Source organism: Mauremys reevesii, linkage group 1 (genome assembly GCF_016161935.1).
Source record: "Mauremys reevesii isolate NIE-2019 linkage group 1, ASM1616193v1, whole genome shotgun sequence".
Lineage (NCBI taxonomy): Eukaryota > Metazoa > Chordata > Testudines > Geoemydidae > Mauremys > Mauremys reevesii.
Window position 1 is genome coordinate 350602223 of NC_052623.1, and position 27832 is coordinate 350630054.

Consider the following 27832-nt stretch of genomic DNA (forward strand, 5'->3'; position numbering starts at 1 on the left):
GATAGAGATTGCACTACAGTACTTAAGTGAATTAAAAATACTATTTTAATTTTACAGTGCAAATATTTATAATAAAAATAAATATAAAGTGAGTAAACATAGAATATCAGAGTTGGAAGGGACCTCAGGAGGTCATCTAGCTCAACCCCCTGCTCAAAGCAGGGCCAATCCGCAGACAGATTTTTGCCCCAAGTCCCTAAATGGCCCCTTCAAGGATTGAACTTATAACCCTGGGTTTAGCAGGCCAATGCTTAAACCACTGAGCTATCCCTTTGTATTCTGTGTTGTAATTGTAATCAATATATTTAAAAACGTGAAAAACATTCAATTTTTATATAAATAGTATTCTATTGTTTAACAGCGCGATTAATCGCGATTCATATTTTTACTCGCTTGACAGTCCTAATGATGATATATCTTCCCCCTCTCTGACTGACAACGAAAACAGTAGCTTGTTCAGATGCTGCATGCTGTTTTTTGAGTTTTGGCTACTGTAAGTCACTGGATCTCCTCCAGACCCTAGTGTCAAAATCCTGCACTGTTGGATGGCAGGTGGGCAGCATTGATATACTGGGGGATGAGATGAGGAGGTGGTCTGAGGGAATAGCCTGCAGTGCTAGTTTTGGCATGCACACCAGTTTTTTCCAAATACAGTTATGCAAGACAGCTGGGCTTTTGAGGCTATGGGTTTTCATGCTTTTTGTTTTTGTTTTCAAGTAATGGCGACTAATGGTCATTGTGTGTGTGTATAGTATATATTCCTGTTTAATACTCTTCCTTTATGCTCTTTGGCTTAGAGAAGCTGTGACCTACTTACTGTTCTAAAGTATTCTGTTATATAATTTATGATTGTATGACGCTTGCATAACTTTGGGAGTGAAGGGTTTTTTCCACTTTTTTCCATTTTCGCGTAGAATTCAGCAGCAGTAAGACCAAAGAGAGAGAGAAGGAATGGCAGTGATTTTAAAGATTTGGTTTTGTGGTGAAGTGTGCAATCACATCTTGTAACTGTATCAAAAAATTAAATCATCTTAAAGAAATAGCACAACGTTTTTGTCTCATCTCCTTGGGAGGCAGATGCCATGGAAACTATATTACGTTTAGTATAGATTTGTAGGCTATGAACAGTTAACATATGCAATATGTATGAGAGCTTCCACTTCCCTGTCATCCCAACAAATTTGTAAGAAATTCCTGCTAGTACCAGCCAGGGAAATCTACCCTTCTCATAGGTTTTCTTGTGTTCCAGTAGTACCGTGAACAGGAAGCCATTCGTCTATGTCTAAAGCATTTTCGCCAGCACAACTACACTGAGGCTTTTGAATCACTGCAGAAGAAAACCAAGATTGCGCTAGAGCACCCAATGTTGACAGATCTGCATGACAAACTAGTGCTGAAAGGAGACTTTGATGCTTGTGAAGAATTGATAGAAAAAGCTGTAAATGGTAAGTGAATCCAAAGCAGCATCTTGTCTGGAAAGCCTATTGATGTATAAACTCTTTCCATAATGTACATTAAAATATACACAGCTGTATTGTGATAGCTTTTGTTTTGCATTATGTAAGGGGAGCTATTTAGTATATGAAGCATGATGCCTTGTAGACTCTTGCTGGACACATGATTATGCTCTGCGTGAGAAGAGTTAGCAAAGCTTGACAAGACTTACTAACATTTTCCCTTGTTATAACACTACAAGAGAAGGTAATACACTCCTCCCAACTTCTCTTTTGTTTAAGGGAAGGACAAGATTTCAGTAAGACTCACTAGTTAACAAGGCCATATCTTCATTATGGTGGATTTTGTTAAATTTAGTGGATTGTTCTTTTTAAACCTACCTAGTTGGGCAACACAGCAGAAATAAAATTTTGGGAGGGATTTGAATGAAGGCAGTGGCTTTGTGAATGGGTGTAGGGACAATATGCTTTGTAATAGGAGTCAGCTTACAGGAAGACTCTGAGGTGAGAGTGGGAGACAGGCTCTGATGTTTGGAGCAGAGGCCCAGCGGCTAGATTTGTTACAAATAAATTTAAGATTAACCCTTATTTAGAGCTTTATTTAGAGTGCAGAGGGAGCTTGAGTAGCAGAGTTGAAGTGTCTTTGCCCTATACAGCAAGCTTGGAGCACAGCCATGGTTAGAACTCAGCAATTCCTGACTCTCAGTATTGTGCTCTATGTTCGTTTGCTCTGTCTAGGTGAAACTTATACTGGCATAATAAAAAGAGAATCTTTGGGTAACTCCTTTGACTTTGGTGGCATAATAACAACGTAGCACGATGGCAAGCCCAGCCCAGAGTTTTGTCCTTCTGGGCTAAACTCTCCTGCTTTGTAATAGCTGCTAATACACACTTCTGGAAGTTGTGTTTATGTGCCTGCTGGCAACATCAGTAATGCAGTTTTTATCAAAGTAGTGATTGGTTCCTGGGGTACATGGGAGTGAAAAGAAGGGTAACAAAAGATAGCCTCATAGTTTGTGTCTCCTTTATAAATCAAGTATATCAAATAGCATGTTCTGTTCACTGTGTGGGATTTTGCTGTGCTACTTTCCACTCCTCTGGGACTGCTCTGTTTTCTCCAGACTTCTAGATTTGTGCTTTTTCTAAGAAGTACTTGAGTACTTTCTCTTACTTGAACAAATGATTCATAACTGCTGCAGCGTTCTCCCGCTTATCCAGGCATAGAAGTATTGGCAAAGGACAAGTATGGCAGATTCCTAGATCCAGTATTTCACTGGTTAACAAATCACCGTTGCTTTCCAGCTTAATTTTTTTTTGTGATGAACAGTCAACATGCCTAGTTCCTGACACAGTTTTAAATGTCAGGTTTGCATTGGCTGCTGACATCTCTTGGCATAGAGCAATGGCCTTGAACAATTGATTGCTTGCTTCAGTTGCACGTATGCAATGTGCAAAAATACTCTGGCCGTCTAGCTCTAGGCCAGGTCTACACTAGAAGAGGTTTGCTGTTATAGCAATACTGGCAAATGCTCCTAGTGGACGTAGTGTATACTGGTTCCTTGAGTGAAATAAACTAATCTGGGAAAAGCACTTTCATGTTGGTATAATTGCGTCTACACTAGAGCTTTTACCAATACAGAAATTTGCTTAAAATAAAAAAGGACTTTGTAAACTGACGTTAGCAAACGTTTCTGGTCTATACCTGGTGTTAGGCTATGGCTACGCTGGAGAGCTTAGTGGCGTAGCTGCACTGATGCAGCTGTGCCGCTGTAAGCTCTCTAGTGTACCTGCTCTAAGCTGATGAGAGAGAGCTTTCCTGTAAATTTAATTAATCCATTCCCAACGAGTGATGGTAGCTACATCAATGGGAGAAGTTCTCCCACTGATTTAGCACTGTCCACACCCGCACTTAGGTCAGTGTAACTATGTTGCTCACAGGGTGGCTGATTCACACTCCAAGCGACATAAGTTATACCAGCATAAGTGGTAGTGTAGACATAGCTGTAGTTAACTTGATACCTGCAATATTAAGCATTTTGTGGCATTGCATCCTTTGTTCTTGTCCCAGTTTATTATAACTATAGAGTGAGCTATTCCTTTCACTAGCAATCTATTTGAATGACTTAGCATGAATTTTTATTTACACATGCTATTCTACGTTCTGTCACTGATTCTGAAGGAGTATTCTAAATCTGATACCAATACTTTTACAATATAATCCTATTATCCAATATCTGGCTAACTGAAGCTCCTGGGTTCGTGTAACTTGCATTACTCCCGGCTTATCCTTTACTGCTTCCCCTTCTGTTGCTTTGACCACATTACCCCTGAACCCCTTTGCTGGCTTCCCCTGGCTTTCACATTAGGTTGCTGCTCCTTAATCCTACTTTTCACCCATCTTTCCATCTAGCTTTCCTTCTTCGTGTAGCTGCATTACTTGTGTGTTGTTATCCTCACAACATCCCTATGAAGTAGGGAAGTAGTATTATCCTGAGTCACATTAAGTGACTTGCCTGAGGTCACAGGAAATCTGTGGCAGAGCAGGGAATTGAATCTGTACTTCCAGAGTCCCAGGCTAGTGTCCTGAACCACTGGACTATCCTTCCTTTCATTGGCCTTCAGGGCCAAACATCTTCCTTCTGGTCTGCCATGTTTCATTCTGGACTTCCTTCACCACCTGCTCAACATGCTCTTTTACTCTATTATGCTGTCTTCTGTGTTTGAAATGCCTTCTCGTACACCTCACTCTCCTCAGGTTCACTGCTTAAAACTTTTGTGAAACCTTTCTACAATAATTTCTTATGCAGAGTTTGGGGCTTTTTCATTCCTGAACTCTTGTCCTGTGTATTAGCTTTTCAAATAAGTTTTGTTTTGGTCAGTATAGTGTTGTGCATACTTCCTGTGCTGTGCAAACGTACATTTAAAGAGAAATGTATACAAATGCCCAGTTAACTTTGAAGGCCTTCAGAGACTCTGAACTCTCCTGGCCATTACATAGCTTAAACCTGGGCATATGAACTTTTGACCTCATGCTGATCTTGAGGTTCATGGCCTTAACCTCATTTCACCACTTCATTTTTCTTTAACAGGGATGCCACACAGAGTTAGTTTAGCATCAATTGACTTAAAAAAGGGGGCAAATATTTGTAATGCTGGGTTTAAAAATATGACATGCCATACCTCTTGCAGGTCGTCACCGTATTAGACGGGAAGAATGGGTCTGCATGGATGAGAATGAAGATTAGTGGAAGTAGAAGTAGATTTTTGTATTGCTAGTGCTGAACACTGATGCCTTCCACCCTACCTCACTAGATAATTTCTTTTGAGAACTTTTTGGCAGGCAGTCACACTCTTCCCACAGATTCTTAGGACTTCCTCATGCGCATTATGCTCAGAAAATGGGCATATTGAAACTCTGGCAACTGGCTGACTTCCTCTCAGAACTAAAAGGTTCCCTAAATCTCAGTTGCTTCTCAGATGTAGCTCATACCTCACATTTGGATTCATTCCTGCATCTTCCAGACAGCCTACGCTCTGACAGACAAGTCTGGTTAATATTCCTGTACAGCAAATGAAGAATCCAAGTTACTTAATGGAACTGCATGAAACTACTGCAAAACGTACTTACAGATTAGATTTCTGTGTGCAAGCTACAAGTAGTGTTCTGGTTTCACTTTTTTTCAAGGAGGTGCTCCATCTGGCTGTTTGTTCATGTCAGTATCTGATGTTTGATCATCCACTAAGTCACTAGCCAGAAGTCTTATCATATTTGTTGACTGTGCTCAAAGTGCTTAGGGTGTATAAGAAGGGAATGGTTGAATCTTCCTGGAAGTTTCAGACACCCCTCAAAACTGCAGTGTAATACTAAGCCATGCATACTCCCTTCATTCAGTTATTCTGTAAAATCTCTTGCTACATAACATTGAACTGGCTTCCAAATAAAGTCTCTAATATTAGTAAATTGTACTTCACTGATGAATAACTTGTAATCTCTAGGAGTTGGATGTTACTATAAGCAAAATGCATCACAGTGTAGGTGTAAAGGAGTTAATAGATAATGATACATAATGAATCATCTTCTTTGGACATAATTGTAGAGTAGACGTGGACATTGGCCTGTGTGAAAGGCCTCATGGGCTCTGGAATCTGATTTTTCCTTTAAAACTAAGTGCTCTTAAAATTGTTTCTGCGATGGAGTTGAAAATATCATTCTAAACCACTGTTACTGTTTCATTGGAAACAGTTGATAAAAACCTAATCTGACCTAGGTCTGATCCTCCACCGGGCCTATGCAGTACGTTGTCTCTTTCTTCAAACATGTCAGGTCAGCTTAGCTGATAAAACAAGAACTATGAGCAAGGTACTAGAATAGATCAGATACCCAGAAGGAAATCCACCTAGGCCCCCTTCTTCCTATGTGCCAAACCACTAGTGAGTGGTTCAGCTTCCAAAACAAGCCCCTGCTGATTTATAGCGCAAGTAGAATGAATGTGGAACTGCTCCCAGCTGAAAGAAACATTTCTGGGAAGAGAGCTGGAATATCTCCAAACCAGTGTCCCATGGAAGAAAAGAAGCATTATTAAAAGAAGCTGAAGGCGCAGCAGGGGAGAAGTGTTCTGTCTTGACAAGTGCAGCCCGTGGGTGTTGAGTATGGGAGAGAGGTTAAACCACCCTTTTTCAGGTCATATGGTGCAATTCACCCTCTTGTTTTGTGTGTCCAATTATGTGTTCACTGCCAAAGGGATTGATGTTGCTGTTAAGCTCCTTTCTTGAAGACCAAACCATCCTAATGTTCCATAAAAGAATGATTTATTTTTTTCCTACCAGTTTGTGGCTAGTAAAATGGGACTGTTAACGTGGAATTTTTTACTAGTGTCAAACACATGCACAGTATATGTTCTATCTCTGGAGCGAATCAAAATGCCTGAAAACTTTTGAAAGTTTTATAGCCAGAATTGACCAACGTAACTCTTGTTTGAGTTTGTAAATGATGTGTACTGGTTGGGGAGACCAGACTTAAGAACCTTTTGCTCAGCCTCTTCCAGGAAGCACTCATTGACTTACAGAATTAAGCCTTTAATTAAACCTAGATCTCAGTCCTGACAAATGAAGACCAGAAGAAAATTAAAAATATGATGTGGAGAAAGTTCATCATGTACTACATGTAATTTAGAGCTTATACAGTTTTGATTTTAACTTTTTCCACTTAGAGGCATCTGGGGTAATACGCTTCTGAATTTGCAGCTGTATTTTTAGGAAGTGGACGTCTATCAACTAAGTTCATAACTTTTAAAGTCCCTGCCTTACCCCCAAATGCCTGGGCTCCTGAATGGGGAAAAGTAATCACCCTCTTCCTAGGACTGACAGTCTTCACGCTCACTCACACTCTCAACGAACAAGCGGGTGTTAGTTTTTTTGTTTAGATTTATAAACTTCATCGTGTGGTTCAGGAAGTGTGTGTGTGTGTGTGTGTGTGTGTGTGTATATATATATATATATATATATATATATACTCTGTACAAATCTGCTTTATCAGGGACCCCAACAGCCTGGTCCCCTTTTTGCATCTCTGCCCCCTCCTCTTCTCCCCCCCCTCCCCAAAAAAGGGGCCACCAACACAAAAACACTCTCGGGTAAACTGAGTAGAGAGATGGGATTTAAGACTAATTTACTTTTCTGTTTTGATCCAGTGCCTGTTTCTTCTCAGCATTTACAACTGTCTGCTTTCACCTTTTTCTCCTAGATGAAGCTCTGGAGACGCCATCTGACCCAGTTTCAGCTCAACATGAGCTAAAATGGCTGAATTTATAAGCACTTGCAACTTCCTCCCTTGTTTAAATAATGGAAATAGGAACCCATTCTTAATTAAAACATGTCACGCTAGAGATTTATGGATAACTGGCATGACATGGCAGTCAAGCCAGGTTGATTCTTGATTGATATAGTGACTAATGTTTACTCTTATTTTGTCAAAATACAAATTGAATAAGGTATGACTTATGAAAATGTTATTCATAACTGTCATGCATATGACAGTTCAAAGAGAGCTCTAGAGTAGTACTTAGGTTTGAATGAGAGCATCTTATTTTAATCTGAAAATGTTCTGCTACAGCATAATGTAAGTGCAAACATTACATGCAGCAATAAGTTGGTTTTTCTGTGTTTGCAGATGGCTTGTTCAATCAGTACATCAGTCAGCAGGAATACAAACCGCGTTGGGGTCAGATTATCCCCAAAAGTACCAAAGGTAAGAGTCTGAATGGAAACACTTTTTAAAGTTACCCATGCATTGGTAATTGCCACTATAGTAGTTGGTGGATACAGTGCATGAAGGTGATAAAAGGGAGGCTATAAGACAGCTTAGTCTTGCTTTTTACAGGTGCAGCTGATGTCATTTACTTTTCACTCTGGCACAATGCATTTATCTTCAGATACTAAAATAATGTACATGAAGGTTCAATAAGGAACCGTTCACAGAACAATAGCTTTAAATCAAAAGTTATACAAGATGGCTTTTCTGGGGTGGTGGAATATCATTTAAGGTGCCATTCCAGCTGACTTGTCTTCAAGCAATTCTGGGGCTGCTTTTTACCATGCTGGGAGCTGAATTAGCCTTTGGCTGTCCCCACTGTTGGGGCTGCAAAGGTTGGTTCAAGCTCAGTTTTTATGGACCTGAGGATGTGTTTTCACATCCAGGGACTGTTAAGGTCTCCTCTTGCAAGACACTCCCTGTACTGATGGAGAGCATTGTGTTCACTAATTTACACATGACAATGATTTTTCTCTGGAAGATAGATACAAAAAGCAATTGGACAATAAAAAAAAAAATCTTGGTTGCATTGAGTATAAACATGCTGTTCTCCAGATAATTGCTATGTATATTTTGAATGTTTGAAGAACTCTGGGCTATTTAAGTTGTGCTGCCTCTGCTCAGCTTATATGGCATGAATGAATGAATTACATTTTTTTTAGAGAATCATGTATAATAGAAAATCTTTCCGTTGTCTTTAACAAGGTGATGGAGAGGACAGCAGACCAGGAATGAGAGGAGGCCATCAGATGGTCATTGATGTACAGACAGGTGAATGGTCATTTTATTCTTTAAGAAGAAAGTTCTGTCCTATTTTTATTTTGGGACTTAATTATATTGAGCTGGTACCAGCTCAGCTATAAATATGCAAACATATTTAGTTCCTTTGTGTATTCTTTTTTCTATTAGTGTTGGTACAAAACTCTGCTCTTAGTGCATCTAGATTGTTGTTCTGCTTTCCCTCTGTGGAGTCCTAGCCCACTTTTCTAGATTTTAGGCTGCTTGTTTTGGTGATGCAGGAGTGACTTCTTCTGTAGGTGATCTGATCTTTTGGTTGGGAGAGGGTGTGTTACGGGTGCCCTTTCCGCCCCTATCTGCTGCAGGTCTGAAGGCTGGAAGCAATCTCAGCCAAGTGTTACTGGTCCCTAACTCACATTGATAACCTAGAAACCTTCTGATTAAGAGCCAGGGCTTTTTCCTGAGAAAGGGGCCTGGGGATCTTTAAAACTAAACCGTTCTTCGTCTTAAAATGATTGGCCATGTGCTATGAGCGCCACTTTTCTAAGAACTTACTCCTGGGGGAATTCTGCACCAAAAAATTAAAAACTATGCACAACATTTTAAAATTCTGCATTATTTTGACAAATAAAATATGCAGTATAATCATGCTGGTTTCAATTTTTTAGGTAATTTATTTAAACTACAGTACAATGGATGGAGAATGGGAAGCGTTAGAGGAAATCCCCAAACCCACTTGCCTAATCATAGAACTGGAAGGGACCTCGAGAGGTCATCTAGTCCAGTCCCTTGCACTCATGGCAGGGCTAAGTATTATCTAGACCATCCCTGATGGTTGTTTGTCTAACCTACTCTTAAAAATCTGCAATGATGGAGATTCCACAGTCTCTCTAGGCAATTTATTCTAGTGCTTAGCCACCCTGACAGTTAGGAATAACTTCCTAATGTCCATTCTAAACTTGCAATTTAACATTGCTTCTTGTCCTATCCTCAGAGGTTAAGAACAATTTTTCTCCCTCCTCCTTTTAACAACCTTTTCACTGTGGCTGTCTAATAGTAATAAATATACAAATCCCTACCCTGTAGCTACTGTGTGCGCACTGCTATGGAGGGAAAAAGTGTTAGGTTCTGTGTAAACACACAAGAATGGTACAGTCCCTGCCCCAACGAACTTAGTCTGTCAAAAGATAAAGGAAAGGGGGATACAAGTAGGATGGTCAAGGTTTTGATTGACCATATCTTGATAGGTTGATATGTCATAACATACACTATCTCCAATTGCTGGTTAACCTTGCTGTTACCAGTCAGAAGACTTTGTGTTGCCCTCAACTCCTTATTTAAATACTCCTAACAAACGTGGTTTCTAACCCTTTCCCCATCTAACCCAGACGATTAATACAATGTAATAAAGGTGACTTACAGTTAGTGGGGAGAGAGGGGCAAGTGCCAAGCCTTTGGGTACATCTGTACCACAGGTTGGGCTGCAATTTGGAGCTTGTGTGCGTGCACTAGCTTTAATCTAGCCATCTTGTGAAAAATAGCAGTGAGGATATGGCAGTGCAGGCTGCACAAGCCTGTTTCATCCCTCTGGGTAGGTACTCACTTGTGCTGCCTGCACTGAAGCCTATGCTGCCTGCTGCATCCTCACTACTATTTTTAGCAGGCTAGCTAGATTAAAGGTACCGTGGGTATGTCCGTGCAAGCTGCAAATCATACCCCAGCTACAGTGTGATACCCCTTGAGGGGCAAGGAGGAATGTGGGATTATTATTGAAAATTTGGGGGAGCTCAGGGTGGCTTTATTGGTTGTGGGTGTATAGATAGGGAGTTGAAGGCTGTAACAAGTTAAGGTGCATGGGCATGAGGACAGAATGTTTAAAAATAACCCGGGCTGTCGATTAATTGCAGTTAACTTGTGATTAATTAAAAAAAATAGTTGTGATTAATCAGTTTTAATTGCACTCTTAAGCAATAAAATACCAATTGACATTTATTAAATATTTTGGATGTTTTTCTACATTTTCATATATATTGTATTCTGTGTATTATTTGAAATAAGTGCATTATTTTTATTATAAATATTTGCACTGTAAAAGTGAAAAGAAATAGCATTCTTCAATTCACCTCATACAAGTACTATAGTGCAATCTTTTTGTTGTGAAAGTACAACTTACAAATGTAGATTTTTGTTTTTGTTACATAACTGCACTGAAAAACAACACGGTGTAAAACTTCAGAGCCTATAAGCCCACTCAGTCCCACTTCTTGTTTAGCCAATCACGAAGGCAAACAAGTTTGTTTACATTTACAGGAGATAAAGCTGCCCTCTTCTTATTTACAATGTCACCAGAAAGTGAAAACAGGCATTTGCATGGCATTTTTGTAGCCAACATTGCAAGGTATTTCCGTGCCAGATATGCTAAACATTCGTATGCCCCTTCATGTTTTGGCCATCATTCTGGAGGACATGCTTTCACGCTGATGACACTTGTTTAAAAAACAATGCGTTAATTAAATTTGTGATTGAACTACTTGGGGGAGAATTGTATGTCCCCTGCTCTGTTTTACCTGCATTCTGCCATATATTTCATGTTATAGCAGTCTCGCATGATGACCCAGCACATCTTGTTCATTTTAAGAACACTTTCACTGTAGATTTCACAAAACGCCAAGAAGGTACCAATGTGAGAGTTCTAGAGATAGCTACAGCACTCGACCCAAGGTTTAAGAATCTGAAGTGCCATCCAAAATCTGAGAGGGAGGAGGTGTAGAGCATGTTTTCAGAAGTTATAAAAGAGCAACACTCCATTGCGGAAACTACAGAACCCAAACCACCAAAAAAGAAAATCAACCTTCTGCTGGTGGCATCTGACTCAGATAATGAAAATGAACATGTCAGTCCATACTGCTTTGGATTCTTATAGAGCAGAACCAGTCATCAGCATGGATGCTTGTCCCCTGGAATGGTGGTTGAAGCATGAAGGGACATATGACTCTTTAGTGCATCTGGCACATAAATATCTTGCAACTCCGACTACAACAGTGCCATGAGAATGCTGGTTCTCACTGTCAGGTGCAGGGCTGGCTCCAGGCACCAGCGAAGGAGGCAGGTGCCTGGAGCGGCATGTCGGGGTCTTCGGCAGCAGCCCAACGCTCCACTTTAGTCTTCAGTGGCAATTCGCCGGCAGGTCCTTCACTCTGTCTCTTCCTCTTTGGCGGCAGCTCAATCCGTTTGTTTTTTTTTCTTTGCCACTTGACCAGGGCTGGAAGCGGCCCTGGTCAGGTGACACTAAAGAAGAACTGTGCAGTATTATCTCCTGCAAATGTAAGCAAACGTCTTTGTCTGAGCGATTTGGCTTAACAAGAAGTAGGACTGAGTGGACTTCCTGGCTCTAAAATTTTACATTTTATTTTTGAATGCAGTTTTTTGTACATAATTCTACATTTGTAAATTGAACTTTCATGATAGAGATTACACTACAGTACTTGGATTAGGTGAATTGAAAAATACGATTTCTGTTGGGTTTTTTACAGTGTAAATATTTGTAATAAAAAATAAAGTGAGCACTGTATACTTTATATTGTGTTTTAATTGAAAACAGTATATTTGAAAATGTAGAAAACATCCAAAAATATTTAAATAAATGGTATTCTATTATTGTTAGTGCAATTAATCATGATTGATTTTTTTAATCACTTGACAGTCGTAAAAATAACTTGCTGCTTCACCATTATGGTTTCCTGGTTTGATTAAAGTTCTAAACCTTTGTCACTCAATATATAATTATTGCCCCAGAGAGGAAGTACTCCATTTGTATGAGGCTGGCAAACATTCTTCTCGGAGAGAGGTAGAAGAATCTGAGGAAGATCTATGAGGATAAATTTTCCTTGTTAGAGATTGTGTTGAGAGGAGCACTACCATGTGAAATGAAAGCTGTGAAGCGCACTCTAGTGGCTATAGAATATAGTTTTTCAAGATCGGGTGCTTATTTCAAAGCAGCAGGAGTGATGCTGATAGAAGTAAGAGGGATAGATGCATTTTGACATGAAATGTATTAAACATTTTTGGAATGAATGCATTGGTAAGTGTGATTCTTCCTCCCTTACTCAGAGCAAGCTGACTAGCTCAGGCTTTGACCTATGATCATTCTGATGTTAAATAAGGCAGGGAAACGGAGTCAGTCTTCCAGTTTCTTAAACTGGTGTACTTTGTTTTCAGGGAGAACTGGACTTCCTCCCATTCTTTTAGTCAATTTCACCGCCAAGCTTTATGCCCTCTAGTGACAGAGGGTAACTTTGGATCATTCTTACAGCTCTGGAGAAGAGATTCCCTGTAGGCTTCTTGGGAGGCTGTACTCAGTTTTGCTTCAGGGCCTGCTTGGGCCTGCGAAGTCAGTATGTTTTATGTGGTGGTGGTTTTGCTCATGAGGAAGTTCTGGGTGTTTCTGGTATTTAATTTGGCTCATGAGAAGGCCAGGAAGGTTGCTGATACTGTTTGTGTTGTAAAACCTGCTGCTTGTACTAATGGCTGCTCAAGCTTCCTTTTGTGCTTGGGCCCATTTATCAAAGGTGTGGGGATTTGGCTAGGCATGGCTTTGGGGTGTATTTTACAAACTGAAGCTAGTCTCTCTAGGCAGCTTCACGCATGCCTAATGTTAAAGGAAAAAGGAAAAAAAGGAACATACGTCTTGCCTCACTTGCTGAACTGTTATCACATAGATCCTGGGGATGAGAGGGGATAATAATTTGCGCTTAGCACTCTTCAAAACACTGGATCTAAGTGACTTTCAAAGATTGGCATTATCCTCATTACCATCTGTGAAAAGTGAGGTAGGGAAAGGTTAAGTGACTTCTCCATGTGTCACAGTAAGTCAGTGTCAGGAACAAACCCCTATTCCCTGATGCCCAGGCCTAACCTGTGCTGCTTTCAACTGTATTTTGTAGCTTATATACAATTCTGCTCTTGCTTAGTTTCCAATAAAAATGAGCCAGCAAAAGTGAAAGACATCACTGTCCGCAGGCTTAAAATAGAATACCAAAGCTTATGTTACTCTGTTGGGACAAGTATGATGTCGGTATGTTGCTTCTAACAATTTAGTCATGCAGGACAAGTCAACACTAACTCTGCCCTCTTATAAATATTTCTGGGAATAGACTTTTTTTTTTGTGGGTGGAGATGAAAGGGGATAAATACATTAATATGTTAATTAAAGATTCTGTGGGTTACTAGGTTACCTCTCCTTTAAGGTAATCAAATGATATTAAAAATGTTTTTAAAACTAGTTGGACTGCTCTAATGCTACATCTTTTTTTTTTTTTTTTTTCTTGGGGCAGCAAAAACGTTAGAGCCAGCCCTGAGACCGGCTGCCCCAAGATTGGCCGGAATGCTGCCCTTAAAATGTGCCGTCCCAAGCACGTGCTTCCTTTGCTGATGCCTAGAGCCGGCCCTGAGCAGAACACTCTTAATATATTTGCACAGAAGTATATTCATTAACCAGGCCATGCCCGACTTAGATCAGGGACAATAACTTTATACATCCACAGGTGCATACAGATTAAAATGTCCATTTTCATTTTTTCTGTAAGATGGACCTATTTTTAAATCACTCTTTATATGGGAGGCAGGACAGTTTTCTGTACCTTTTAGGGGAAGAAAGTTATGACTGCATTTTGGAAGCTCTAATATAAGGAAACATGGGTCATCACCCAAGGACATTAGAGGTAAGTGCTCTGCCTAGTTCTGTAACAGAACTACAATACCTTCTTACTTATGTAGATTCTGGCAAAATACCTAAACAGAGGAGTGCAGGCTTTGATTTCAGTGCTGTATTCCCAGCTGAACAGAGCTGCAAGTAGCAGAGTCATTGCCTTGATGCATTTTGTAAGAGGATTCAGACATCTACTGCTGGTATCTTTATCAAAATGATGTAATCATGCTTTGTCAGGCCATTTTATTGAGCAAATGAGAGGCAGGTTCAGCATAGAAACAGAAAAAATATATATATTTATTGCGGATGAATTCTGCTACTTAATGTCAGGATGCCAAACATAGGTTTTAAGGAATAACAGCGTGTCTTTGACAGGAATACAATGCACATTTTGTTATGGAATCATTCCTTGCAGTCCCATAGTTAAGGTTGAGTTGAGTTTTGCACTAGAAGCAGGGATTCAATCATTTTATATATGAAGCATACGTTGTAGTGTCCCCCAAATTACAGCACTTGCTTCTTGAGTACAGAATGAATGTTCTGATAATTTACAAGTAAATTCATTAACTGGTTTAAAGTTACATTTCACAATGGAAATATTTTTAATTAATTTTATCTGTGTATCACTGTACTTTTATTCCTAACGATCTCAATTAAATAAAACTGACTGCTGACATTGCATAGCTAAAGCTCACTAAAATCTCATGCATAGGCTACATTTGGATTAATGGTGATTCCACCCCCCCACCCCCACCCCCGGTGTTATGAGTGAACGCGTCTCCTTTATGGAGAAGCAGATGAACAGTCTCCTTCACGGAATTCCACAAAGAACTGCTCTCTTTGAAAATGGATACCACCTCCCGTTGTTTCTCATGGGAATGAAGCCAAGCTAGCCTCCAGGAAGGCCCACAATTTTATACTGGAGAAGGTAGGCAAATTACACTAGGTAGCTAAGCAGCGGGAAGGTTAATGGAAAGGGAGTTGTGATAGTCAGCTGACCATAGATGAAGGCCTAGTTAAAGGTTTCAGCAGAGGTGGAATCAAGGCAGCAGTACACATGGACAATGCTGCAGAGAGATGGTGAGTCAGATTCAGACAAAGGCATTACAGGAAATGTAGCAGAGGATGACACCAAGGTTGGCGTAGGGACGGTGGAGGCAGATGAGAGGCTTAAGTTGAGAAAAGAAGGAAAGAAAATGCTGATTTTACTCAAATAAAAGCGCTTCCGTCTCAGGACGCTTACCTGAAAGCTGAGAATAAGACATGAGTTTACTTGGTTGAGGGGAAAGAAGGGAGCACAAGGTATAATCCAGGGGTTCTCAAACTGGGGGTTGGGACCCCTCAGGGGGTCACGAGGTTATTACATGGGGGGTCGCGAGCTGTCACCCTCCACCCCAACCCCTGCTTTGCCTCTAGCATTTATAATGGTGTTATGCATTAAAAACACTTGTTTATATATTTAAGGGGGTCACAATCAGAGGCTTGCTTTGTGAAAGGGGTCACCAGTACAAAAGTCTGAGAACCCCTGGTATAATCAAAGGTATTGGGAGAAGCACCGTTTGCATGTCATTTGGTTCCATTACTGTAACACAATTAATATGACTAAACATTAATCTTCCCCCTCCCCCTAGTTGTCAGTTGTTTAAGTATTTACCTGGGGTAGCTTATATTAGCCTACCCTATTGAAAAGTTGGTAAGCATATTGAGAGAACTGGGGGAGCAGGAACCACTTCATTGGTATCTTAGGATGTATGAGTGAACCTAGTGACTGCTCTTCAGTACGGTAGAATCTAGGTAATTCAAACTGTCTGAGAAGCCATGTTTAACCTCCTGAGGTCCCTTCCAACCCTGAGATTCTATGATTCTAAGTGACAAATTTAATGAAAGAGCAAGGGTAACTCATTACAGTGTTTGTTTTGACAAGTCTAGTTCAATTTTAATTTGATCTGTGCTTCATAATGTACCAGTGCTATTAAATGCACTGCAGTATATTGTAAAATAAAAAAGGTAAAATTTTCTAAAGTGCCTAAATCGCATTGATTCAGTGTGATTTAGATTTCTGAGCGACTTAAAGCAACTTTTGAAAATTTTACCCGAAGTCGTCTTAGTATGAGATTTAGTTACATTGCCCTCGATTTACACTATCAGTGAGGAGTGTAATCTTTTGTGCAGACTAATAGTGACATGAAAATGGCTGCGTAAATGCACAAGTTCTCTGGAGATAGGCAATCTGACTGATTTGTTGTGTAGCACGTGATGGGAGAGGGTTACTAAATTCTCTTCTGAAAAAGGGAAGCTTAGAGAGGAGTTGGTAAGCAGTATCTAGGTTGAGGCATGGTGGTAAAGGATGGACAGAGTAGTGCAGCTTCTTTCACTCTTGGGGAAAGGGGGGTTGTTGATGATAGCAACAGTATTGAGAGTAAGGGGAGAGCAGAGTAGGCCTCTTAGGGACTGCTTTTTTGCCAGAATAAGCAATTTAGAAGTGCTCTTGAATATAGTTTTTCTAAAAAAATACTTTAATTTTGAGTTTTGGGCATGGCAAAAACAGTAGGGAATTCTGACCTCCAAATTATAGCTGACAAGGGCTTTGGATGGATGTAACAGTGCTATAGCCTCTTGCAAATGTTCACTGGTTGATTTGGGAGGAGAAATTCCAAATTTGGACCGTGAGTGGGAAAGGAGGAGTTGAGTGGGAAGCTGGAGAGTGATGCAGCATTACCTCTAATACATATTATTGGGCGCAGGGAGAGTCTTTTCCTGTATATTTTTACAATATGTAGCACAGTGGAATCCTGATCTTGATTGAGCTCTTGGGGTGCTACTACAATATAATTACCTTGACATGCCAGGCCACTGCCCTCTCCATTCAGATCTGTCCTCCAGTACCCATTGCAATGCCTGCAAGAAATGACATTTTAAAAGAAAAAAAATCTAATTTGGTTTGTTTACCTTCTCTCTGATCACTTTACTTGTATGTCGTTGTTATATTTGTGTTGTGGGAGCACCACAGTCATGGCAGGGCCCCATTGTGCTGTACAGGCACAGAGGGGAAAAATGATGGCCCCTTTCCCAGAGAGCTTACAATCTAAGTATAAGACGAGACAGTAGGTGGTTACAGACATGGGAGCACAAAGAATAAGACATTACTGCTTTCTCCCCTGTTTGTTTTTAGTCTTTAGATTATAATCTGTGAGGCACAGATCATTTCCCTGTGCAGTGTCTAGCACATTTTTGGTGTTACCATAGTACTAAAAATAAGGATTGTTCACATCTCAGATGCATGGTAGAAAAATATCTACTATACAAGCTGATATTCCATCAGTCTTTTGTTTAACTCAGATACACAGACGTTTCCTCTCCCGTCTTTTGCATGCAAAACTCGTCTTGATCAGAGTACAGATATTTGATATTTAGAAAAGCAGCCTAATGGAAGCAGCACGCAACCTTGAAGAGTTGCCTTGCTCCTTTGCAGCTTTAACTTGGACATTTGCTATTTTATGTGTTTATTTGGTCTGCTTGAGAGTTCTGAGGGAGCAAGTGAGAATGTAGGGTTCCTTGCCTGGGACGAGTTTGTTCCTATTCTTATATGTAGTTTTAACTCTTTTGTACCATCTTAGAATTAAGACTTTTAGTGATCTTTAATCATGTCAGACAGAATGATAAGGCTGCCAGTGAGCCTTTCTGGACACAGAGGTTGAAATGCTGCATCAGACTTGCAGACCTTATCCTGGAATACTGTCTGACTCTCAATTGAATCTTAAATATCTGAAGAATTGAGTGAAAATGAGGTTTGCCACTCCCTGCACTTCTGTATTGTAACTTGTATTATCAGAATAGCACCACTGGGAATGGATCAATTTTATCTTCTCTCCCTCTGTCTCACAAATCATTGTGAGATAGAATTGTTTCCCTACAATGGCTGCACGTGAAGCTTCCTTTTACCTTTTTGTTCTTGTAGGGGACACGTTACCTTTTTTGCCGTTTTAATGTTAAATTGACTAGATTACCGAGAGGTGTCCATTGGCATTGGAGCCTCATTGCATTAGACAGTCTTCAAACACTTAGCCTGGTCTACACTACAGGGTTAGGTCGAATTTAGTCACGTTAGATCGATTTAAAAATGACTGCGTCCACACAACCAACCCTGTTCCATCAACCTAAAGGGCTCTTAAAATCGACTTCTGTACTCCTCCCCAATGAGGGGAGTAGCGCTAAAATTGACCTTGCTGGGTTGAATTTGGGGTAGTGCCGCTGCAAATCGACGGTATTGGCCTAAGGGAGAGTGCTCCATTGTGACCGCTCTGGACAGCACTTTGAACTCTGATGCACTAGCCAGGTACACAGGAAAAGCCCCGGGAACTTTTGAATTTCATTTCCTGTTTGGTCAGTGTAGCGAACTTAGCAGCACTCAGCAGCACAGGTGACCATGCAGTCCCCCCCAGAATCGTAGAGCGTAGAATGTTTCTACGCTCCCCATATCATCTCCGTCCCTGAGGTTATCACAGATTAGAAGGCGAAAAAAACCACACTCGTGATGACGTGTTTTCCAAGCTCATGCAGTCCTTCCATATTGATAGGGCACAGCTTAATGCATGGAGGCATTCAGTGGCAGAGGCCAGGAAAGAATTAAGTGAGCGCGATGCTGAGGCTAATGGGGGAACAAACGGACATGATGAAGCATCTCTTGGAGCTGGAGGAAAGCGGTCAAGAGCACAGACCCCTGCTGCATCCACTGTATAACCGCCTGCCCTCCTCCCCATGTTCCATAGCCTCTTCACCCAGATGCCCAAGAACGCGGGGGGAGGCTCTGGGCACCCAGCCATGGCACTCCACTCCAGAGGATGGCCAAGCAACAGAAGGCTGTCATTCAAACAGTTTGATTTTTAGTGTGGCTTCAATAAGCAATGTGACCTTGTCCTTCCCTCCTCTCCCACCCCACCCGGGCTACCTTGTCTGTTATCTCATTTTTTAAAATTAATAAAGAAAGAATGCATGGATTCAAAACAATAATTACTTCATTTTGAAGGGGGGAGGGTGGTTGGCTTACAGGGAATTAAAATCAACAGAGGGGTGGGTTTGCATCCAGGAGAAATGCACACAACTGTCACACTGAAGCCTGGCCAGTCATAAAACTTGTTTTCAAAGCCTCTCTGATGTGCAGCGTGCCTTGCTGTGCTCTTCTAATTGCCCTGGTGTCTGGCTGCTCGAAATTGGATGCCAGGCGATTTGCTTCAACCTCCCACCCTGCCTTAAACGTCTCCCCCTTACTCTCTCAGATATTATGGAGCACACAGCAAACAGCAATAACAATGGGAATGTTGGTTGCGCTGAGGTCTGACCAACAGCGCCAGCAAGCTTTTAAATATCCAAAGGCACATTCTACCACCATTCTGCACTTGCTTAGCTGATAGTTGAACTGCTCCTTACTACTGTCCAGCCTTCATGAGCCATGGGAGCAAGGGGTAGGCTGGGGTAGGTGCGACTGCGCGGTGCTGCCAGCTGGGAGAGCAGCCTGAGGCAAAAGCCTCCAGCTTGAAACAGCAGCGGTGAGCTGAGTGGGCTCCATGCTTGCTGTGCTATGGCATCTGCACGGATAACCCAGGAATAAAGGCACAAAACAATTGTCTGCTGTTGCTTTCATGGAGGGAGGGGCGACTGACAACATGTACCCAAAACCACCTGCAACAATGTTTTTGCCCCATCAGACATTGGGAGCTTAACCCAGAATTCCAATGGGCGGCGGAGACTACGGGAACTGTGGAATAGCTACCCACAGTGCACCGCTCTGGAAGTCGATGCTAGCCACGATAGTGAGGATGCACTCCACCGAGTTAATGTGCTTAGTGTGGACGTATGCAATTGACTGTAAAATTGATTTCTAAAAATCGACTTCTATAAAATCAACCTAATTTCGTAGTGTAGACATACCCAGAGGAGCGTGTGATCCCCGTCTTGACTAGCTAGTCCATTTACTTAAAATGGGGGATACTAGTATTGTGTTTTCTAGAGGTAAACTGAAAGTTTCAAAGTGCATCCTCTTTACCTATAAGTACATGTTGCCTAAGCCAAGACTAAGAGGGTCAGTATCGCCATCAGACTACTCCAAATCCATTCATCAGACTTGTCGTCTCTCTCAAGTCTTGGATCCTGTTGAAATGTTTTCACTGCAATCATAGGCGTAGTAGCTGTATGTGTAAATGTAGTTGGGGAAAACAGATACTGTGATTGCTCTGAACAGCCAATGCAGCATAATCATCATTTACCAACTGTTAACACACTGTGGTATTAGAAATATTGTGGTATTTTGTTATGATGTGAACAGAGAGAAATGCAGTATGGCAGAGACTGTGAATGTAATAAAAGTTGATGACTTAATGGCAAGCCGAACATCATGGAGGATGTCACAGATACCCAATTTGATGGTGGAATAGTGCACATATATAAAGGGGACTAGGAAGTGAAACTGTTGCTGCAAAATTGAGTTACTTTGGATTTGTGGTGAAGGATAGAAATACATGTTACTTAAGCCTTGGAAGAATAGTTGCAAACATTAGAAGAAACCCATTTAAAAAAAAAAAAAAAACCCATGAATCTCTTGGCGGCAGATAAATTTGTATTTGGAAACACCACTGTCCTTCTAAAAAAAATCCTCTAATAAATAAATTACAGTACATAAATTGTGCTGGCAATACAATAAATAATAAAAGATGTTTGGTTTTATTTTGTGCATCTGCTAAAAAGCCAGTAGAAAGGGAAGGAATGTCAGTCATTCTGGACTGGGTAATGATGGAGCCTTTATCGCTGAGCTGGAATGTAGTTATGCAGTAAGAATAAAAGCAAATTTGACATTGTGTACATTTATCTCTTCATTGCCGCTTGTAAGCACTGAGGTGCTTACAGTTGGCATTTACTTTATGATGATATTTCACTCCTTTTGAACGCTTGCAAGATTATTTCATTTTATCAGGTTTTCTTAAGGTAGATAAAAAGGTTTAGCTTTCATTAGATTTATTCAGGTTTGCTATTAAACTTCAACTGGCGCAACAAAGCCTTCATAGGCAGGCATGACATTTTGGCAGAGACCCAATAGGATACGTGGTCTGTGCCAAATCTTTTATTTTCTTCGGCTATCAATGAAGCTCTTGTGGTAATGTGGGTTTTGTGAACTGTGAGAATTTATGAGCACAAAGGGACTTGCTCTTCGCAGGGAACATTGGGAGCCCTGAGCCCAAGAGGAAGGGTAATTAAAGTTAATGAACCAGGATAACCTTTTCATGGTGGTGCCCACTAGCACAATTATAGACAAGGGTCAATAGCCATTTAAATTCTATATCACATTTTTAACTGTGCTGTTTAATTGGTACCGGATTGAAAGTTGGCAGACAGTTGTTATAGTAAACTAGTGCATAATTTTTTAAGTAGTACTTTAAGTGAATACTTAAAGGGTTTTGAAAGATGCCTACTATTCCCCGGAAACACTCTTAAATTTTGAGAAAAATAAATTTGAACTCTAGTTCACTAATCAATTTGCTTTTTGGTATTAAAATCAAATTTTCTTTTGAGAAGATCTGAGACATCAAAGCTACCAAGCCAGTACACTAGATGCTTCCCACTCCTCTTTTTATCAGAGTATGGAGATTCTTTTTCACTTCTCCTTTGTGCAGAGGCTCTCTCTCACACACATTGTTATATCTGAGCATGACTGCCTGGGACACCTGTTGGAGACCATTATGTTGGTTATTAATTGGTTGGTGGGGTCATAGGTTTAATATGCCTCATACGCTGACATTTAACTCTTGATGGGTAGCAAGCTCTGGAGGAATGGGCTTGGAACTTGAAGTCATGGAATTTTCTGGCTCTGCTACTAACAGAGTGGCTTTCCTCACTTGTCAAAAAATCTCAGAGCACTTCATAAATTGTCAGTACCTCACTGTTCAGGGAAGCATATCTGTTTTACAAAAGGGCATACTAAGCTAGAACATTTGTAACTGAGTCAGTGTCGAATAGCAAGCCTGCCAGATCTTAGAATAGAACCCAGTTTCAGGTTCTAGTTGATTAGCCTGCACCACATCCCATACAAAATCCCAACACCTTGTTGAACAAGCTGTACTTATTCACAGTACCCTGAACATGAATATTGGTTGAATTTTTTTGTCCTTTTTTTCAGTACTTTTACAGTGAAATACTGGATTTGATTCTCCCTTCTGAGATAGAGATAGACATTATAAATAAAATTTGAATAGCCTAGAAAATTGGCTGTATATCTAAGGGGACTGCGTCAAGCCACTCTGAAAACCTAAATTATTAGATAAACCACCTCCTTTCCATTGCTCCTTCAATTATCAGGTGAGAGAGAATTGCATTCAGAAAGGAACTGGCTTGAAATTAGTACCAGTTTCCATGTCCACTGATTTATAAATTGATCAATTTGTACTGCCTTTTCATCCTAGGTAGATCATAAGTATGTTTTAAGATCATGCCTCTTCAAGGCACTCAAATTAACTGATTTTGTGTTTTTTAAAATCCATGTATGTTCTTTCATTTTTTTATAGAAACTGTTTATTTGTTTGGTGGCTGGGATGGGACTCAGGATCTGGCTGACTTCTGGGCATACAGTGTGAAGGAAAACCAGTGGACCTGTATATCTAGAGATACTGAAAAAGAGGTAAGTTCCCCCAAACATTCATATTACTAGTATCTGATTAAATGTGTCCTCTGTTACAGTTACAAAATTCGTCATGCTTCTGTAATACCCGTGTTAGAGTGTTGCGTGCATTAAGATTCAGATTTCAGGCTCTGAAGTTCTTCTGGACTTTTGAAGTGCTTATATTGGGAGAATGTGAAATAAAGTGGTTTCTCAGTCACACATACTTTTCAGAGTAGAGGAGGGAAGAGGTTTTTATTTGTCAATAGCAGAATAACCCACAAGTTAGAGACACAAGATGGGTGAGGTAATATCTTGTATTGGATCAACTGCTGTTGATGAGAGAAGCAAGCTTTCCAATTACTCAGGTCTTTTGTTAAGGTCTGGGAAAGGTACTCAAGTGTCACAGCTAAATAAACAGATAGTTTAGCATAAGTAGTTAGCATATATGCTAAAGGACCATTCAAGGTGATGTGGCCTGTTAACACCTCTTTAGTCACAGGACAGAAAGGGGGGTTGATAGGCTACAGATTGTTGTAATCATCTGTAAATCCAGAGTCTTTAAGTTCAAAATCATGGTTTTAATAAGATCCCAGGCTTATCTTTTGAAAGTGTTGTGCAGGTTTCATTTGAGGATGACATAAAGGTCAGATATAGAGTGATTGCTTTGTGAAAAGTGTTCACCCAGAGGTGATGGGTGTTTGTCTTTTAACATGTTCCTATGCGAGTTGATTCGAGAGCGTAGAGATTGTCTGTCTGATTTCGCCCACATAGTTGCTGTTGGGGCATTTAGTGGACTGCATGAGGTACACCACATGTTGTGATAGGCATGTGTAGGACCTATGGATCTTGAAAGGTGTGTTCGGAGGGGATGTTGATCTTTGTGCAGTGGAGATATGTCTGTGGGTTTTGTATCTGTTCTGGCAGGGTCTGGTCCCATTTTGAGCTGGTGTGTCCTGGTCTGTGGAGAGCTTGCTTTTGATGATGAGGTTGGGGGTTGTTTGAAGGCCAGAAAGGGGGGTGAGGGTGGGGTTTCAGGAAAGATTTCTTTCAGGATAGGGTCCCCATTGAATATTGGCTGTAGTTATTAGATGATACCTGTATGGGTTCCAATGTGGGATGGAAGATGAGAACTAAGGGTGGGCGCTCGGATGGGATTTTATGTCTGTATTGAAGCAGGTTCTCTCAGCGTATGTCTACACTACAAAATTAGGTCGAATTTGTAGAAGTCGTTCTTTAGAAATCGTTTTTATACAGTCGATTGAGTGTGTCCCCACACAAAATGCTCAGAGTGCATTAAGTTGGCGGACTGCGTCCACAGTACTGAGGCTAGCATCGACTTCTGGAGTGTTGCACTGTGGGTAGCTAACCCACAGTTCCTGCAGTCTCTGCCACCCATTGTTGATTCTGGGTTGAGAGCCCAATGCCTGATGGGGCAAAAACAGTGTTGCGGGTGGTTCTGGGTATATATCGTCAGGCCCCCCTCTCCCTCCCTCTCTCTGTGAAAGCAACGGCAGACAATCATTTTGCACCTTTTTTCCTGTGTTACCTGAGCAGATGTCATACCATGGCAAGCATGGAGCCCGCTCAGCTCACCATCACCGTACGTCTCCTGGAAGCTGGCAGACGTGGGACTGCATTGCTACGCAGCAGCAGCTCATTGCCTTTTGGCAGAAGACGGTGCATTATGATTGGTAGCCATCGTCATATTCCTGGGTGCTCTTTTAGCTGACCTCCCTGAGATCGGTCGGGGCGCGTGGGCAGACAAGGGAGTGACTCAGCCAGGTCATTCTCATCTTCTGCCGAGCACCCAGGAGATGACGATGGCTAGCAGTCATACTGCACCATCTTCTGGCGAGCAGCCAGGAAATTATGATGGCTGGCAATTTTAATGCACCGTCTGCTGCCAGCCTGCGATGTAAAAGATAGATGGATCAAAACAAGAAATTGACCCGATTTGTTTTGTGAAATCAAGGGCCTGCTAAACCCAGGGTTTTGAGTTCAGTCCTTGAGGGGGCCATTGTGTGACAGTTTGTGTTTCTCCTTGATGCAAAGCCACCCCTTTTGTTGATTTTAATTCCCTGTAAGCCATGTCGTCAGTCACCTCTCCCTCTTTCAGAGCAACGGCAGACAATTGTTTCGCGCAAAACCAGGCGAGGGGGTGACAGCAGAGCAGTGATGAGAGGGACATGGTCATAGACTTCTCACAAAGTATGGGCTGGGCAATGTGCCCCGGCAGTGTGCACATCGTGCTGATGAGCTCTGCAAACACGCTGGCGAAACAGGAAATGAAATTCAAAAGTTCGCTCCCTTTTCTTGTCTACCTGGCCAGTGCGTCTGAGTTGAGAGTGCTGTCCAGAGCGGTCACAATGGAGCACTCTGGGATAGCTCCCGGAGGCCAATACCATTGAATTGCGTCCACACTATCCCAAATTTGACTTGGCAAGGCCGATTTCAGTGCTAATCCCCTCGTCGGAGGTGGAGTAAAGGAATCAATTTAAAGAGCCCTTTAAGTAAAAAAAAAAAGGGGGGGGGGGCTTCGTTGTGTGGACAGATCCAGGGTTAAATTGAGGTAACGCTGCTAAATTTGACCTAAAACCGTAGTGTAGACCAGGCCTCAGGGTATTTGGGTGGCTCCTTCAATGTTACAATCTGCTTCTCTGGTGGAGTGTTCTTGTTTGGTAAAGGTAGTTTTGAGTATGTTTAGGTATATATCCTGGACTTTCTCCTCAGAGCATATTCTGTGATATCTGAGTGCTTGGCTGTAGATAAGAGTTCTTGGTCTGTTTTTAGGGTGGTTACTGGGTCTGTGAAGGTAGGTGATCTGAGGGATTTTTTCGTATATAGTTCTCAGTAAGGTTCCATTGTTGAAGCTGATCGTGGTGTCCAGGGACTTGATGCTGGTGTTGGAGTGTTCCAGAGAAGAGTTTAATGCACGGGTGGTGGCTGTTGAAATTGTGAAAATCTGAGAGGAAGTTTGTCATCTGTCCAGTGGATGAAAACATCATTGATGTATTATACAATGTGTGTATATCTATATAATTGATTTTGTGGTGCTTTTGTCTAGAAATTCTTCTTCATACAAAAAGATAGAATTCAGCAGGTAGCATGTGTGGAAATAATTTGACAGCACTGAACAAGCAGTCTGCCTAATGTCACATTCCAATACTGGTTCTGAAGCTACATCAGTACAGAAATAACTTATTTCCTTCAGCTTCTCTCAGCTATAGAAATAAAATGGACACTTGAAAATTTGAATCCAACTAAAAGGGAGGAATGCCAGAGGCTTTGGAATCCTAAGAGCTTTAGTGTTTTTGCCTGTACCATGACCTTCAGCCTGTTTTGCTTTATATTTGATGCATGAAGCTTTTGGAGCTGCTGCAGTTTGGGCTAGTAGGAAGCAACAAAAAGCTTTATAGATTCATAGTTCAAGGCCAGAAGGGACCTTTAGATCATCTAATTTGACTTCCTGTATATCACAGGCTATTACCTTTCACCCAGTTACCCTGTACTAAACCTAAGTATTTGCGTTTAGATAAAGTGCATCTTCCAGAAAGGCATCCATTGTTGATTGGAAGACATCAAGAGATGGAGAATCCACCACTTCCCTTGTTTGTTTGTTCCAATGGCTAAAAATGCATGCCTTGTTTCTAATGTGAGTTTGTTTGGCTCTAACTTCCAGCTATTGTTTTTGTCTTTTCTAAAAATCCCTTTAGCCCAGTATTTTCTGCAGGTGATGGTTCTTATGCACTGTAATGAAGTCACCTCTGTTGTCTTTTTGATAATCTAAACAGATTGAATTTTTTGTAAATCTTCTGCTGTAAGGCATTTTTTTCCAGCGATGGAATCAATTTCGTGGCTCTCAGTTGGACTCTCTCCAATTTTTAAACATATTATTTTTAAAAAATATGAACACCGGAACTGTACATAGTACTCTAGTATCTGTCTCACCACCTCCCTACTCGCAACTCCTTGTTTATACATCCAAGGATCACATAAGCTCTGTTTGCCATAGCATTGCTCTGAGAGCTCCTGTTGAGAAGCTTGCCCATTATAACTCCTAAATCCTTTTCAGAGTCATTGTTGTCCAGGAGACAGCCCCCCATTCTGTAGTTATGGCCTGCAGTCCTTGTTTCTACTTAGAATCATAGAATTCAAGATCAGAAGGGACCATTATGATCATCTAGTCTGACCTCCTGCAAGAGATGGGCACAAATATGGCCCTCTGGAAAAGGTTATATCATACCATTGACCCATTGTACTCCATCCTCCATAAACTTATCTAGCTTAATCTTAAAGTCATGGAGGTCGGTTAGAAACCCCTGGTATTTATCCTCTGATATATTTAAAGAGTGTAATCATATCTCCTTATCCTTCAAACATGGGAGACCGTCATCCTACGATCAACCAGGACTCCTAGTCCTCCTCCTCACTATTGAATTTCATCCTGTTACTAATACTCCAGTTTACAAGGTCATCTAAATCTTTGTTCCCAGATCAGCAATAAATAGATTGAATAAATTACTGAAATCCAGATATATAACTTATATAACTTCCCATTTGTCCATACTGAAATGCGTTACTTCTGGTGCATCATGGTTTGCATACTTGTGCAACCCAACTGAAGATAATGAAGTTTCACAGGCATCTGCATAAATATCAGGCGGGATTGGTGAATATCTTCCCCCCCGCCGCCAAAAAAAAAACAAAAAACTTTTGGTGGGCTGTAAAGGGGAAGGTGTGAAAGCAGTAGAGGGGGCAGAGAAGAGATTCAGAAGTTGCTTTTTGCAGCAGTGCTCAGCATTCTGTTTCTCCCCTCTTTCCTCCTGCTGGCTGCTGATTAGCTATTAATAGCTCAATAGGCAGGATACAGTTGCTGCCTTGTGCTGTGGGAAGGAAGGGATGAGTGGAAAGTAGGCCATGTCCTCTTGCTGGACAAATAGGAGCCCATAGCTCTGGTTCATGCTTGCACTGGGCTC

General features: G+C 41.1%; 1 protein-coding gene across 3 annotated transcripts in view; it reads left to right on the plus strand.

The window, feature by feature from the left end:
• The window catches only part of MKLN1 (muskelin 1), a 172611-nt gene that overhangs the window by 75777 nt on the left and 69002 nt on the right, over positions 1-27832 (plus strand). For 2 of the 3 annotated variants that reach the window (XM_039519647.1, XM_039519648.1), the window contains exons 6-9: positions 1253-1445; positions 7624-7701; positions 8470-8535; positions 22762-22874. In XM_039519647.1, coding sequence (XP_039375581.1) covers positions 1253-1445; positions 7624-7701; positions 8470-8535; positions 22762-22874 — 450 coding nt within the window. Of the gene's footprint in view, positions 1-1249; positions 1446-7623; positions 7702-8469; positions 8536-22761; positions 22875-27832 lie in introns of all 3 variants that reach the window. The other variant, XM_039519649.1, reaches the window with a different exon arrangement.